At 52.3% G+C, this 16,068-nt stretch overlaps 1 protein-coding gene across 12 annotated transcripts in view; it reads right to left on the bottom strand.

The window, feature by feature from the left end:
• The window catches only part of DLG3 (discs large MAGUK scaffold protein 3), a 177,862-nt gene that overhangs the window by 84,154 nt on the left and 77,640 nt on the right, over positions 1-16,068 (bottom strand). For 6 of the 12 annotated variants that reach the window (XM_048865172.2, XM_048865170.2, XM_048865179.2 and 3 more), the window contains one exon: positions 13,091-13,144. In XM_048865172.2, the coding sequence (XP_048721129.1) occupies positions 13,091-13,144 (54 nt within the window). Of the gene's footprint in view, positions 1-10,513; positions 10,519-11,986; positions 12,041-13,090; positions 13,145-16,068 lie in introns of those variants that run through there. The other 6 variants (XM_048865169.2, XM_048865171.2, XM_048865173.2 and 3 more) reach the window with 2 other exon arrangements.

Here is a 16,068-nt window from a genome sequence, read left to right as displayed (position 1 = left end):
TGCTCAGCTGGCCTTTTGTCTGTTTTGGCCAGGACAAAGCAAATCAAGCAGGAACGGCGCTCACTCCTTAGAGACAGCAAAGTCCACAATGAGCAGCTCGACATGGAGGAGCTGAGAACAGCCTGAAAACCCTGACATGTGGAAAGGCAACTGGACATGATGCCATATCTAATGCACTATTATGTCACTTTGGGTTGAGAGCACAGAAGCGGCTGCTTGACTTCTTTATTTCCTGCCTGGGGACAATGCAGACACCCACGCTGTGAAGACAGGTGAAAGCGGTTGCATTGCTCAGACCACATAAAGACCCTAACCCTGCAAAGAGTTACCACCCAAAAGCTTTACTCTGCTCGACCTATATGAGCAGACGATAATGGTAGAATGGATTCAATGGTGGAAGAGCAGCTGACAGTGACCAATCCAGTTTTTGCTCAGGCCGTTCATGCTGTGGCCAAGTTGTGAACCTAACTTAATACATCGAAGATAGCTTTGAAGCCCGTAAGTTTACAGTGGTTGTGTTTGCTGATCTGTCTGCTGCTTATGACACTGTGAACCAATGTGCACTTCTACTGAAATGGGCAAGAATTTTGAGAAATAGCAAGATGGTCAGGTTATCTCCTCCCTAAGAATCGACATTTCTCTATCGAGATGGTCAGAAAAGTCTGTGGCGTATTCCACAGAATGGACTGCCCTATGATTCAGTGCTGTCATGCTTGCTGTTTCATGTCTTCACAAATGACATCCAGAATTCCCTGATGTGTGAAGATTCATTATGCAGTTGATCTTTGCATCGTTACCCAATAGGAAAGATTTGAGGACACTGAGCACATTCTAACTGGTTCCCTGAGTATATTTGGAAAATATTATCTCACAGTTCCTGAATGCCAACCCTAGCAAGACCCAAGTATGTGCCTTCCACCTGAAACACGGTCAGGCAAAGCAAAAACTCTAGGTATCATGGGATGGTACAATTCTCAAGCACTAGGAATATCCAGTGTACCTAGGCGCCACATTAGACTGAATGCTGACGTTCAAGAGCCCATCAAGAAGCTGAAAAAGAAAGTGGGCTCTAGGAATTGTGTACGCCAGAAAGTGGCCAGTACAAAATGAGGAGCTGACCCCAAAACACTTGTGAAACTAGTCTCGTCATGTGTTATTCAATTGCTGACCCCAGTATGGTCACTCAGCCTGTGCACACAAAATTGATATTAAACTCAATCAGTCCTGTAGGATCATCACAGGGGACTTTGAAACCGACTCCCACGCAGTCACTGCACTGTCTCAGAGGGATGGCACCACCATCCATGATGACTTCAGTAAAAAGGACAGAGAAAAACAGATGCATGATCCAAATCATCCACTGTGTGGAAACTAGGCTGATGTCTAGAAAGAGAAAATCCCTTACCCCAAACTACCACTGCGGAGGGCTGCAGAGTAACAAAATGGCACTAATTACTGATGATCCTGGGGAACCTGGCTGCCTCAGAACCACTCCCTCTGGGCCCTGACTTCGAACAAAAACGCGGTTTTCTAAATTGGGCAGGAGCTGGGCTGGCAAAGGCTGGTGACAGTAGGGCCATATGGAAATCGAGGAACGATCCCAGATGTAAATGTGGAGATCAGAGGCAGGGACTTGAAGACTGTCTGATGCAGTGCCCCCGTGAGCATCTCCCGAAGAGCTACTGGCCTTAAGTGACATCACCAGGTCCTGGCTCTGGTTTCGAAACAGGAAGCTTTGACCATGGCACAGAATGGACCCCAGCACATTCCTGTGCCCTTGGAGGCCTGTGTGCTTCTCTGTACTCTACTCAGTCTATGATCGATTTGGGCTGGAAACAGTAACTTCAGTTCCCATTGCTTGGAGCCTTCCACGGGGAGCAGTGGAGGCCAAAAATCTAACTTGTTTCAAGACTGAGCTTGATAAGTTTATGGAGGGCATGGTACGGTGAGACTGCCTACAATGACCTATGGTCCTTCCACAACTGCTATTAGCAAATATCTTTGATGGCCGGAGAGGGACACTAGATGTGGAGGGCTCTGAGTTACAACAGAGAATGCATCCCCAGGTGTCTGGCTGCTGGGTCTCATGCACATGCTCAGGATCTAACTGATTGCCATATTTGCGGGTGAGAAGGAATTTTCCCTTGGGTCAGAAGGGCAGAGACCCTGGGGAGGGGTTGCACTTTCCACCCCAGCATGGGGCACGGATCACTTGCTGGTTTAAACTAGTGTAAATGGTGGATTCTCTGTAACTTAAAGTCTTTAATGATTTGAGGACATCAGTAACTCAGCCAGAGGTTAGGGGTTTGCTACAGGAGTGGGTGGGTGAGGTTCTGTGGCCTGCGATGTGCAGGAGGTCAGACTAGATGATTATGATGGTCCCTTCTGGCCTGAAAGTCTGTGAGTCTAAGAATAAGCAGGGCATACTTGCTATGCGACAGACTCACACGGCTAGGCCTTGGCCACCGCGACAGGGCACACAGCCCATCAGTGATCAGAGAGAGCCTGGAGCACTGGGCCTGGTATCAGACCTGAACCAAAGTCAGCAAGAAGCCAGGCTCTGAGCAAATGGCAGGCCCTGTCCTAAAGCAGACACTTGCTCACAAGTTTGCTGTCTGGCACACGAACTGGGCAGAGGCACAGCGAGCGTCACTGAGACACAGACACCCCTAAGTACTAGGTATCCATGTAAACACTTTCCTGGGGATTGTACAGGGACACACCGACCCCGGGCAAGACAAGGACGGGAGGACAGACTCATGGACAGAGATGTTTTATTCGAACCCACAGGTACCAGGTGTAGGTTGGTAACTAACCACAACAGGAGCGCGGTACGTAAGTTGTTTGTATCTGTGTAGAAGAGAGAAGCCACAGGAGGAGCACCTTTGTCCGGCCAAGAGGGCAGCAGAAAGTCCCGCTGCTGATGGGAGCCAGTCCGTCGTAAGGGGCGTCCGTGCGTTAGCGTACCCGTAACCATTGAGCTGGGCACTAGGACCGGACTTTGCCGACAATAAACCCGTCCGAGCCTCCGCCGCCCAGCTGAGGCTGTGCTCTTCCTGAGCGACACGATGAGCACTGGGCTGGCGCAGCAGGGGGCAAGAACACACACGCATACCCCCAGTGCTAGGCGCTAAGGTGCGTCTACATCGCAATAAAAGACCCGGGGCCTGGCTGCGGCTGGCCCGGATCAGCTGACTTGGGCTCACGCTGCGGGGCTATAAAATTGCAGTGCGGAGTCTGGTCTCGGACTGAAGCCCAGCCTTGGAGACCCTGTGAAGGGGGGAGGGTCTCAGAGCTTAGGCTCCAGCCCGAGCTCAAAGAACTGCACTGAAATTTGACAGCCCTGCAGCCCAAGGCCCACTAGCCTGGGTCAGCTGACCCAGGCTCTGAAACTCGGGGTGGTGGGGGGAGCGGTTATCGCAATATAGAGCTACCACAGGGACAGGCGCCATGGTGAAGGCAGACCCTTAGAGAGCGCTGGCTCACGCCTGATGCCTGGCAGAGGGGCTGGGAGCGCAGATACTCTTCTACCGTGGATCTCATTTTGTCAAAGCCTAGGAAGGTGTGACCAGGGCAATAACAAAGAACAAACGAAGCATGATACTGCGGTATCCTGGTAAAATGCAGGGGAGGTGATCAAATTAGAGGTGAGGCAGCCCATTATGTAAAGAAGGGGGCAGTCATCAGTGTCGGTATACAGCCCAGTAAAGAACACACTCTCTTCCCTGGGCCACTGGCAGAGCTGGGAGCAAGGGAGGCCTATATGGAACTGAAACCACTTGTCCCCTGATGGTTACAGGGAACTAGGCGGTGCCTCACCTGGGAATGGAAGAAGACCAAGACCTTCCCTCTTATTTTCCGGGTGCTTTGTTCACTCTAATATTAAACATCCCAAGCTGCAGGGCTCTCTTCCCTTCCCTGGGCCTCAGACATTTCACACGGACCCTGACTTTCAGCCCAATAGCTCCCGGTCTCAGTTCCATCCCATTCCTGCTCCTTGTTAGAAATGAGCAAACTGTGCCAACGTTTTCTTTTACTTCAAATATAAATTTCAACGTAGATGAGTCAAGGGCTCTTTTGCATTCCCCTTCCCCCATCTTGTAATGCTTGAGCGTCACACACCCTAATTCTGGCCCAACACACACTGGGAACATCCCCATCATGCCTGGAGATGTGGATAGTCACCAAAAATGAATTTCAAATTTCAGATTTGATTGCAATATCCAAACTTCATGCAAGAGTATGTTGGTTAGTTGCATTAGGCAGCCAGCTGGGGAACAGAAGAGATACCATGTAATTTAACAAACCAACAAAGCACATATTCCAAAGTCTGAATACTGAATATCCAGCTATTCAGAGGGGGTGAAACCCGTCCCTCCACACTATAAGGCATTCCAACACCTTAAGTTTGCCTCTGACTGGCCCTCTGAACAGGGGTGGATTTCACCCAGAACAAATTATTTGCTCAGTTCTATATCCCCTAGCACCGCATCACAGTATTCCTTTCCCTCCTTGGTTAGCATGCCGCTGACTCTGTTGTCTACATGATGCTGATTGAGGGCCAAATTCGTCCTGGGGTTAGCAATATTGTTAGCCCTGTACCGTGATCAGTGGAACTGGAGTCAGAGGGCCATGTTCCCTGGAGGGCTGTTATGGAGGGGCCATCAGGAAAGCATGTGTGTGAGGAGCTAGGCTGGAAGCAAGGCAGCCACACGCACAGAGCAGTACACAGGGTTTAATAAAAAGTCTCCCTTATTCAGCTTAACTTGCATCCAGCTTCACTTTTCGCTAATGCAACCCCCGGGGGCGGAGGGCAGTGCGGATGCCATTCCTCTGGTCAGCGGTTGCTGGTTCCGCCCCCCGAGCAGTGATTAGGCCAATGGCATTTTGGGATGTATAAGTAGGGGCATAGCGAGCAGATCGAGGGACGTGATCGTTCCCCCCTGGTCGACATTGGCGAGGCCTCATCTGGAGTACTGTGTCCAGTTTTGGGCCCCACACTTCAAGAAGGATGTGGATAAATTGGAGAGAGTCCAGCGAAGGGCAACAAAAATGATTAGGGGGCTGGAACACATGAGTTATGAGGAGAGGCTGAGGGAGCTGGGATTGTTTAGCCTGCAGAAGAGAAGAATGAGGGGGGATTTGATAGCTGCTTTCAACTACCTGAAAGGGGGTTCCAAAGAGGATGGCTCTAGACTGTTCTCAATGGTAGCAGATGACAGAACGAGGAGTAATGGTCTCAAGCTGCAGTGGGGGAGGTTTAGATTGGATATTAGGAAAAACTTTTTCACTAAGAGGGCGGTGAAACACTGGAATGCGTTACCTAGGGAGGTGGTAGAATCTCCTTCCTTAGAGGTTTTTTAAGGTCAGGCTTGACAAAGCCCTGGCTGGGATGATTTAACTGGGAATTGGTCCTGCTTTGAGCAGGGGGTTGGACTAGATGACCTTCTGGGGTCCCTTCCAACCCTTATATTCTATGATTCTATGATTACAACACACAAGCACTGCGGTGCAAGAATGCCCCTGCCACTCCCTTCTCACCCTCACCTGCCCCAAATGCGCGCTACAGGGGGAAACCTGCATTCCCCAGAGAGGCCTTACCGGGCATGTCTACACTGCAGCTGAGTGTGTGTCTGGCCACTGGCAGTGGCTCAGGCTCGCCACCCAAGCTTAGACCCAGAGGTCAGGCGGGCTTGGACTTGGGTGCCACAATGTCCACACTAGTGTTTTTAGCATGCTAGCTCGCATAGAGCTAATGCAAGTCTGTCTACCCAAGCTGGGGGGCTCTCTCCGAGCTGCCGCGTAAACATACCTATAGGCCCCATAGCATGGCGATTCCATAAGAACCGCCAGACTGGGTCAGACCAAAGGTCCATCCAGCCCAGTATCCTGTCCGCTGACAGTGGCCAATGCCAGGTGCCCCAGAGGGAGTGAATAGAACAGGTCATCATCAAGGGATCCATCCCGTCGCCCATTCCCAGCTTCTGGCAAACAGAGGCTATGCACGCCATCCTTGCCCGTCCTCACTAATAGCCATCCCCTCATTAACGTTGCTCCCTAAATCAATCCCTCCCTCTAAGCAGCTGTTGCTCTCCTCTGTGGCCTTGTCTTCACGTAGGGTGCTGACATGGCGGTGACACTGGCAGACTTCAGGGACGACGGGAGCGGTGTGGTTAATCCCCCGTCGCCCCGAGAGGCGGAAGCTCTGGAGGGAAACAGCTCTCCCCGCAGCACAGTGCTGTCCACACGGGGGGTGTAACTACGTCGCGCCCGGGGGCGGATTTTTCACACCACTGGGAGACGTCGTTATACAGATAAAATTCTGCTCTGAGCTCATTTCAGTCTGTCAGTATCTTTCAGACACCACTCTCCAGGTGCAAGCACACAACAGGCATGCAGGGAGGGACTACTCCATCTCCTGTCCCATGATGTAATGTATCTGCATATTCAAACCAAACATTTGCTGGCATGCTGAATTGCGATCTTATGTCTGATATGCTGTTTATTTTCACTCCTCAGTTTCTTTCCGCAGTACAGTTTCCCAGGAGACAGGCCTCCTGGATTATTGGTTCTGCCACTGACTTGCTGTACAAGTGCAGGCATAGCTCACTGTGCTTCAGCTTCCCCATATGTAAGATGGGGATTCGCCGTTCCTGACAAGTCGTAAACCAAGGTCAGACGTTTTTCTAAAAGCTTTGCTCTAGGAATTCGTTTGGGGCAGCTCCATGGCTTGTGCTATAGAGGAGGTCAGACTGGGTGATCGCAGTGTCCCTTCTGGCCTTGGAATCTATGAAAATGCAGATAGCGATATTTACTTATGAAACAAGCATGTTGTAAGGCTTAGTCAACTGTTCCCCGTGGTCCACCCTGAGCAGCAGTCAAGGTGGAGGGGAAAAGGTAGTGGTACTTTCCCAAGGTCCTCCCACAAATGAAGCCCTGCCTCTCTGAGGAGCTCACGCGAGAGTGTGTAATTTTTCAGAATACGCTCCTCCCTCTCTTGCATGTTTTGATCAGCAGTGACATAGCTAACGATGGTGACATTTAAATTATAATCACAGTGAGATAAACGGGACAGCACAGTCCTTCTAGAGCCATTGCAGGCTGTCTGCACACTCTGGCAGGAGTGCACACTTGGTCAGTTACACGTGACTCACAACTGCAAGGTTTTCTCCGCAGCTACCAGAGCTGGAGGCTCAGTTTTGTAAAACAGATGTTCAGATTTAGGAGCAGATGCAGCCTCTTAAAAAAAGACAAGTACCAGCTCCCCAAGCGACAATGAGCCAGCCCATTTCAACCTCAGATCCTGATCGGCAGCACTTTGCTGCTCTTCCCGGCCTTGGTCTCTTCTGAGCAAGGGAGCGAAACTGTAAATTCTTATCCCAAATTGTGTAGTCATTTTTTGATGTGGGCAATTATCTAGATTGAAAAGATCAGCCTCATTTCAGAGTAGTCAGGTAACGATGCTTTCTACTGGGGGCTTGGCTACCTCTAAAACGCTGCAGGGACGCAGCCGAGCGGCTGCAGAGCGCCACAGAAGATACCACCTATGCGGACAGCAGGGGTTCTCCTGTCGGCGTAGGTCATCTACCTCCTCGAGAGGGGGTAGTTGGATTGATGGGAGAATTCTCCTGTCAATCTCGCGCTGTCCACACCGGGAGTTAGGTCGGTTTTAACGGCATGGCCACGGGGGTGGATTTTTCACACCCTGGAGTGACACAGTTATTTTCGTAGCAGAGCAGGCCCGAGTCTGGAAGTCTGAATCCAGTGAAGCGTGTGGCCAGGCTGAATTTTTCTGTTTTGAGGCCAAAACTAGGATATTTAGAATGGCCACTAACCAGACACCTGCATGTCTCCGTAACTGGAGATGTGGTGAATGCCAGCACAGGAAAGCACTCACTGAGGAAATTAACATGCTATAAATACCGGTCCTTTTAGTATCACATAGGGCAACTTTGCAGCATTTTTACACAAAGCACAGGGAGTGGCTTTCTGGCAATGATGCCATGTACAGAGTCTAACCCGTGATCAGAAACAGCTTGCCTCTAACCCTGTTTCCAAACAGAATGTGAGCTGCTGTCTCCCTTCATTCCTTGTAACACACTGGGGGTTCTTAAACCAATCTCTAGGGCAGCCATGAACAGCCATGCCATGCCCTCGAGATCTGCCCTTCCTTATAATGCTGCTGAGAAGGGATACGATTTTCCAGGTGCAGGGTTTTTGCTTGTTTGGTTTGGTTTTTAAAATAATATTCTATTGTTTTATAAATTCCTGTGATCTTGAAAACATGCATTTGACCTGGGAGGGGAGAATCAAGAACCAGCACACTGCATACACATGCCTGGATGCTGAAGGATGCCTTATCCCCCATCCATCTATTGTGGAAGAGGTAGGTTTGTGGCCTGGGCCATCCAGAATTTGCCATCTTAAACAGAGGGGTACAAAGATTGAAGGATTCAGAAAAGGGCCTTTAGGCACCCCAAGTGATCCTTCTCTGAACTGAGACCAGGAGGGGGGAATCCCTGGGACAAGATTATTTACAGTAACCCCAGAGTTGAGGAGGGGGCATATTGGGGGCTAGCAAGGGGACCCTTATGGTGTTAGCCTGCAGATGGCAGGGGGTCCCATAGACAACAGGTTGTCTGGTCTCTTCGCCTGTTCTTTGACACTAGACTTCCTGCTGTGTTACCAAACCCTAGTGACTCATTTTCAGTCATGTCCATTTTTATGCTGCATGTTTTGCACACCAGGGTTGGCACTGTACACAGCGCAGATAAATAATACATGCTAGCCCTCTTTCACTGCTCCAGCAAGGGCCCGCCGTGCTCATTCAGCGTAGAGTGTCACAGGGCATTCATTACGGGCCAGTGTGTTTGCTCTTCCCTAGCTGGGACAACAGGAGAGTGTTTGAATCGCAGTCCTACTCCTCTTGTTATAAGTTTGAGACAAGTCACAGAGGCTGAGCTGCTGGGTGTACTCCTGGGGTACGGCTACCTACAGCAAAGAAAAACCTGCAGCAAGCCTGCACCAGCTGATGCGGGCTCGCAGGGCTCGGGCTGTTTCAGTGCTGTGTAGACTTCTGGGCTTGGGCTCAAGCCTGAGCTCCGGGAGCCTCCCACCTCGCAGGGTCGCCTGAGCCTGGACGTCTACACAGCAATGAAACAGCCCCGCAGGCCAAGGTGGCTGGCATGGACCAGCCCCGGGTTTTCCTTTGCTGTGTAGACAGACCCTTGGCTGACTATTACGAGTTTGTGATTGTGACATGAAGGTGAGCATGGAATGGCTGTAGGAGTGTGGTAACTAGGGCTAGACACCATGATGGCTGTAGTGACCTGCAGCAAGGTTTGCCAGTAGACTCTCAGTAGGCAAAACGTGAGGGTATTACCCACTGGTACTAATGTGTCTGGCTATCCAGGCTCACAACACAAGTTCAAAGAGGCCGTGACAAAGTCAGCAGTGCCCACGTGGCATACAGTGGTCTGCTATGTCTGCTCCTGGGTGACCATCTTCAGAGTTAGGAGTTCTCCAGCGTTTGCTAGTATAGACCAGACCTTAACAAAGAGATGGTCTTGTAGCCACCTCTGCTCCAGTCACTCTCCAGTCGCGTCCTTGCGGCTACTACATGGCAGTTGGTTACATGGAATCGTACCACTGGGAAAGTATTTCAGGTATTTGTAGCTGTCTTTTAGTGTAAACAAGGAGCAGCAGCTAGCAGCATGTGACCCACCAGCTCTCTGCAGGGCGCCAGACAAGCGCTCCATGGGCCTTAGTCTGGGGCTGGCAACCACCAGAAGAAAATCGCAACGCTTTGGAGTTGCTTTCCATGCTGATCTCTTGGAATGGCCATCAAAGGTATTGCATCATCTGAAAGCAAAGGGAGGTTTCCTCGCTCAGTCCCTGAGGGCACCTCTGACACACTCAGCACTGTCTACAAGGTAGATATGCTTTTTATAACCCACACTCTGTGTTGGGTAAAAGCCCCTGCTATGTGCAAAAATCTATTATGCTAATGCACAAAAAAAACCCAACCCCCTGGAAGGGGAGTTCTAACCCTACAGGGTGTCTTAGCACAGACAGGAGAGTCAGCTACTCACACTGCACCTACTCACACTGGCTACAGTACACGTTGAAGGATACTTCTGTTTGGAGACAGTTCTTCTAAAGGGGACTTGGGTTACAGTGGAAGGACATTGCTGTCTGGGTGGCGTTTGTCCCCAGTGGCTCTCTCTGAAAGGACTACAGCCAGGCTGGAGGGTGGGAAATGCCTATGAGGACATCTGGAAGCCATGGATGGAGAATGTACAGAAAGTGGATTCGGATTCACAGGTAGGTATTTATTTGCGCACAGAACTGGCCCACGATGGGGATTATCCTCTGAGGGATTCTTTCATTTAGGTGCTCAGATTGTACAGTGATAAGCATGGGATAAACCCTTACACAGAACAGAATTTAACTTACTCGGGAATTGTAGCTGGAGCGCTGGGTGTTGTTGGATTAAATTCTGTGGTGGATGCACAGAGATCCCTGCCCCAAAATGCTGCCAGTCGAAGGCGAGAAGACAAAATGCACTAGGTCTCTAAACCCAGGGCCTCTCCTAGATTTACAGACAGACAGTAGAATCCACAGAATAACTCCCCAGCCACAGCCACTTGTGGCCCTTGGTTTTGGTGTCCGTAGCCCTGAGTGCAGCTGGTTCTCTGGACATAGTTATGGGTGCCTGAATCAGACCCCCAGGATCAGCCTCAGGAGATGACTGGGATAATTGGCCAGCTGTCTCCATAGTGATTAGTGTGCTCTAATAATCTAATCAAACCCACCAGAACAGGGCAGTAGGAACAGACCTCAAATCATAGACAGGAAAAACAGGGCTCCCAGCCAAGGAGCTGGGAATGGGGGAGGAGAACAGAGACAGTAAGCTACCAAGATGGAGAAAGAGGGGGTAGAAGGAAACAAGTAAAGGAAGAAAAAAAGTGAGGGGCTATCTTGAGCCTTTAAGGCCCAGCTTGTGCTTTAGGAGAACTGGGGCTCAGCCACAGGGAGGATGGAGCCAGCCCTGAGGGTCTCTGTGGAGTTGGGGGGGCTAAGCCCCCTGGAGGAGCCCAGTATTGGTTGCGATGTTAGTCTCACAGGTCCCTGTGATCCCTGCGTGCAAAGTTGTATGCAGGGACATGGAGGGAGGGAGAACTGCCTGCACCCTCTGCCTGCACCCTCTGCCTTCATTGCCCATCTGCACGGGGCCAGGCACAGCTGAGCCAGGGGCTGGGGCTGGTGTGGGAGGAAGAACAAGATGATGGTGGCTAAAGTGGAAAGAGAGAACACCAAGTGGCAAGAGGGAGCGTCTCACCTGCCACCCTGGTGAGTTCCAGGCGACAGGCAGAGGAGACAAACCGGGTTTTTAATCCCAGACGGCCTGTTCAGGGCAAAGCCCGTTCTGCCCCCCCCCCCCCGTGCCTGCCCCAGGGGTCCTGTTCCCTTCTAGGAAAGAGTTTCCTCTTTCAGACTTACTGGTAAAATGGCATCAGCAAACAGGACCCAGATGGCCCCAGGCCCCAACCAGGCAAGACAGGCTCTTTCTGTGGTGCTGGGAGGAGCCTGGCTCACCTTGAGGTAGGATATGATCAGGAAGACTAGAAAGGGGGCACAAAGCCAGCCATTCAGACAGTGAGCTCAGCAGGGAAGGGACTGGCTCGGATTCTGGGTCTGCAGAGCTGCTCTCGATCGGCAGCACATGGTCTGATTTAAACCCTGCTCTCTGCTCAGAGTGGGTCGTAGGGAACCTGTCACCTCAGCCAGCAGCGTCCCAGACTGCAGACACGCGTTGGGTGATGCCCCTACATCAGGACTCTGCATCAATGCATACTGGTGCCAGCTGGGGCTGAGAGCAAGGCCTAGGCACCACCCGTAGCTGACCCTGCCAGAACTTGGCAGCTAAGCAGGGTCAGACACGGGAGCTAGCCACGCAACCAGCAAGGAGAGAGAGGAGACTCACCCAAGTCCCCGCCAGATGCCAGGCGGGAGAGATGGTGTTGGAGGTAGCCCTGGGCTGAGATTTAAGACAAAGGTAAGTGGATGCATCAAGTAACGCAGTTTCCCTCTCTCCGACTCAGCCCTGACCCACCCCCCAGGATGGTGCTGGCATGCACTGGGCTGCGTGCGGAACTGGCGTTTGTGTCAGATCTAAAATGCTTTACTACAGAGGTGCCGCCTGTGGACTACTGGCCCAGTGTGCAATACTCTGTCCTGATTTAGGGGACCAAGCAAAGCCCAGCACAAGGCATCTGCAGAGCTGCCCCCCATGTTAAAGAGGAGGGTGGCTGCCATTTGCAGCCTCCTAAGACAACTAGGTGCAGGTGGCAGACGCCTGGCACACTGTCAATGCGTCTCTCCGCGGGGTGAAGTTTGACTGCCCCAGGTCTATGCAGCCAGCACTGCAGGAGCCCCGTAGTCATCTCTCTGCCCTGTACAGGGACATTGCTAAGTGTTCTGGCAAAACCCTTCCGCTGAACGGCGGGGGCAGGGCTGAAGTGGGTCAGTGAGGAAGTGGTCTCATGGGTCACCAGGTTAAACCCCCTGTCCAGTAAGATTCACCTTTCTGGTTCCCCCACCACCAAGTATATTCCCTTCCCCAGAATCTGCCCCCAGGAGCTCATTCCCCACTCTTCCACCACCCCCAGGCTCTCTTCCTGGCCCTGCCTTCCTGCTGCTAACACCCTCTGCACGGGTCTCCACGGAGAGGACTTCCTTGATTTCCTCCTGCGGGCTGGTGCATTGGCCAATCACTCTGATCAGAGCTTTGCTTTCAGGTAATAGCTCCCCTAGTGATGCTGAGAAAGGCCACAATGGGGTGGATGGACAGAAGCAGCACTAAAGTGACCTTCCCTCAAAGGAGCTGGGAACAGCTGGTGTGAGGAGTGCACAGAGGAGCGAGAGGCCAGCTTCCCCCCACGATAATAGCCATGGCAGGACGAAGTGGTATCCCCTGGGCCCAGGTGCGTGGGGGATACCAGGGAGTGGTATCCCCAGGGCCCAGACAGGTAGCGTCAACATGTTAATTCTACAGAAAAAAAAATGAAAATCCAAGCAGGAGACTTACAGAGATCCCTGGTTCCAAGGAGTCCGTGTTCACGATAATGGGAGCAGGGTTAGCCTGTTAGAGAGACGGAGACAAAACCCAGAGTATCACACAGCTGAACCATGGGTCCCAGTGCTCCCAGCCACCCTCTCCAAGATTTGCCCACACAACCACATGGTACTTAACAGAAGATCAAGACATGAAAATAAGGCAGCGTTCTCTGGCACTCTCCCTCCACCACCTTGTGTCTCTGTTTGGGCCAGGTCTGACTGGAGGGGGCCTGGCAAGATTCTCACAGGCTTTCCAGGTGCCGCATCCAGCCCAGTAGCATTCCTGCCCTTGGGGAGCCCAGGTGCCATGGCACGGGAAGGGAAGGAAACAGGCCCCACCCCTAACCTCTAGCCCAACTCCAGAACAGGCTGTTCCTGAATCCCCGACTAGTGGGAGCCTGGCAGCTGGGGAGAGGGAGAAACGTACTTTTGGCTGATGTGGCTAGGCACCAGTGGACTAAGCTTGGGGTAGGAGCTGGGAACAGCCAAGTTCCAGTCCCCATTCTACAGCAGATGCAGCCTGTGACCTTCCCCTCATCAGAACATGGGGCGGGAGGGGGCTGTGAGAATTAACTCAGTAATGCGTGCACACCACGCAGGAGCGCACAGCCTGGCCAACATGCTCGGGGGCGGCAACTGCAGAAACTCTAGCATCAACATTCATTTCACAAATTGCAGTCCTGCCTGTTCAGGGCGTGTGGGCCTCTAATCCGGACCCACAGGTTCCCGTGCAGCCCTCACGCCCAGGCATCGCTGGACAGCTCACCCACAACTACTGGAAGTGAGGGGCTAGCAGAACTCTGGCCCTCCCAGAGGCCCCAGCCACAAGGATCCTGACTGGCCCCACCATACCACGTTAGCCAGAAGGAGGCACAGGAAGTTGTCTGAGCAACGGAGAGACTTTCTGACCAGCCACTGCACTGCACCTGACACTTGTTTGAGCCTTGGATTCGGATTCTGGCTCTGACCCCTGCCTTGGCCTCTGGCTCTGACCATTAGGCCTGACCACTCCTGCTCCGATCCCTGGGCCAGCCTGTCCATGTCCCAGTCCTGACACTGCCTCCCTGGGTTTTCAGCTTCCTTTGGGCAGCCGACCAGCAGCTGAACTACCAATAATCAGCTGACCACTCTGTCCCAGCACCTGGAAGATGAACACCTTCGAGGGCCCCAGGATGGGCCATGGCATTTAATGATTTGGAGACAATGGAGAGGAATTTCCATTTCCTCAAACCACTTGAGCAGCCCATAACTCCTCCAGGGCACCAGGTTTACATCCCCCAAACCACCCCCTGCCCCGGCACTCGACAGCTATCCTCCCAAAGCACCACGCGGCCTCTCCCCCAGACAGCCCAGGAATGTCTCTCCCCTCAGCCCCAGCTGGTTCCCCCCTCCCCACAGTCTGGGCTGTTCCCGGTTAGTGTCGCTGATCTGTGACCTTGTGGCTGATACTTGGTGCCTTTCCAGGCTTTAGGGATGCTCTCTTCCCTAGAGAAAGCTTCTCCAATCGCTGCAGCTCCCCTCACTGGGTCTCCTCTGTGTCTGGCACAGTGTTTGACGGAGGATATTCTACACGTGTGCTGGAGAAAGGAGGCGGAGCAGTCCCGAGAGCTCCTGAGGCCAGGTGAGAGGGAGGGTGATGATGAGAGGTAGCCACAGGTGCAGGAGTGTCTTTGTGTATCAATGACCTGGAGCATGGGCAGGTAGGGAAGCACATTTCCTGACACAAAGTCAGGCTGGGACGGCAATGACATTCAGAATGAGAATGGGGGCCGGGAAGGGACTGGTCCAGCCCCCAAGGATGGGAGGGGAATACAGACATCACCCAATGGCAGAAGGTGAGAGAGCCGGGAGATGAGCACTGGAGAGGTGGGGAAGAGCACGTGATAAAGCCGCAATGGCTTGGGTGGTTAGAGAGTGAGATCTGTACGGAGAGATTCAAACGTTCCATCAGGCGCTTTCCATCCCCTCGAGACACATCAGGCATGAGCTTTTCATCCCTTTTCTCTGCCGTGTGTATCAGGGAATCACCATCTTCCAGCCTTTGCTTGGCCTTGGAGTCTGGAATGAGCGCAGGTGACAGAGTGAAAACGGGACAAATCACACGACACAGCTACTGAGGTCTCCGCTGTAGGTCCACTCATGGGACCTGCCGCCCCGGCCCCGGTGCTGATTCTATGTTCAGCCCTGCCAGAGAGCTGTCCAGCAGGAGACCCTCCCGAAGGACAGCAGCAGCGCCCGGCTGACGCCCAGCCTGTGAAAAGGAATTCTCCTCCTGCCCCTCCCACCCAGGCAGAACCTGCTACTGCTCTGGGCTCTTCCTCCCCGCAAACTGGTCTAGAGACATGCAAGAACTGAGAGCGGCAGGAGGCACCAAGCGTATCCTGGCCACTGCAGCTCTGGGAATACACAGGTACAATTGTCCCAAACACCTAATAAACAATGAGCACGGCTTCACCTGGGCCAAAACCATTATGCCCATTAATTGGCTGATGACATTGAAATCCTTCCCATAGCTGAGCTCAATTATCTAGAGACGGACCATGCTCTATCACATGGGGGATCAAAGGTTGGCTCCTCAACTCACTGTTTCTCTCCACAGTCAGGGCTGATGTGGAGACAGCATGCTCCCCCTACCCCTGAAATGATGCATCACTTGAATGGCCATTGCCGGCCATAACTATCAACCACAGGGTTTTGTCCTTTGAAGCATCTGGCTAGATGGTCTCATTTGGTGAGGCAGTTCCTATGTTCTAGCCAGAAGCAGCGCTGATGTGTTCCCAAGAGAGCTGCATTCAGCCCTCCACCATCAGAAAGAAGCAGGCTTGATGAGGATTGCAAGGCAGTGAAGGGGAACATCTCACAAGATCACTCACCCTCCAAACACAAGACAGATATTGTACAGAAGTATGGAGTTTAGAAAGTTCCTCCACACATTTGTGCCCCACCTAG

This window comes from Caretta caretta, chromosome 9 (assembly GCF_965140235.1).
Source record: "Caretta caretta isolate rCarCar2 chromosome 9, rCarCar1.hap1, whole genome shotgun sequence".
Classification (NCBI taxonomy): Eukaryota; Metazoa; Chordata; order Testudines; family Cheloniidae; genus Caretta; species Caretta caretta.
Note: the sequence above shows the minus strand (reverse complement) of the source record. Positions and strands in the feature narration are given on the sequence as shown.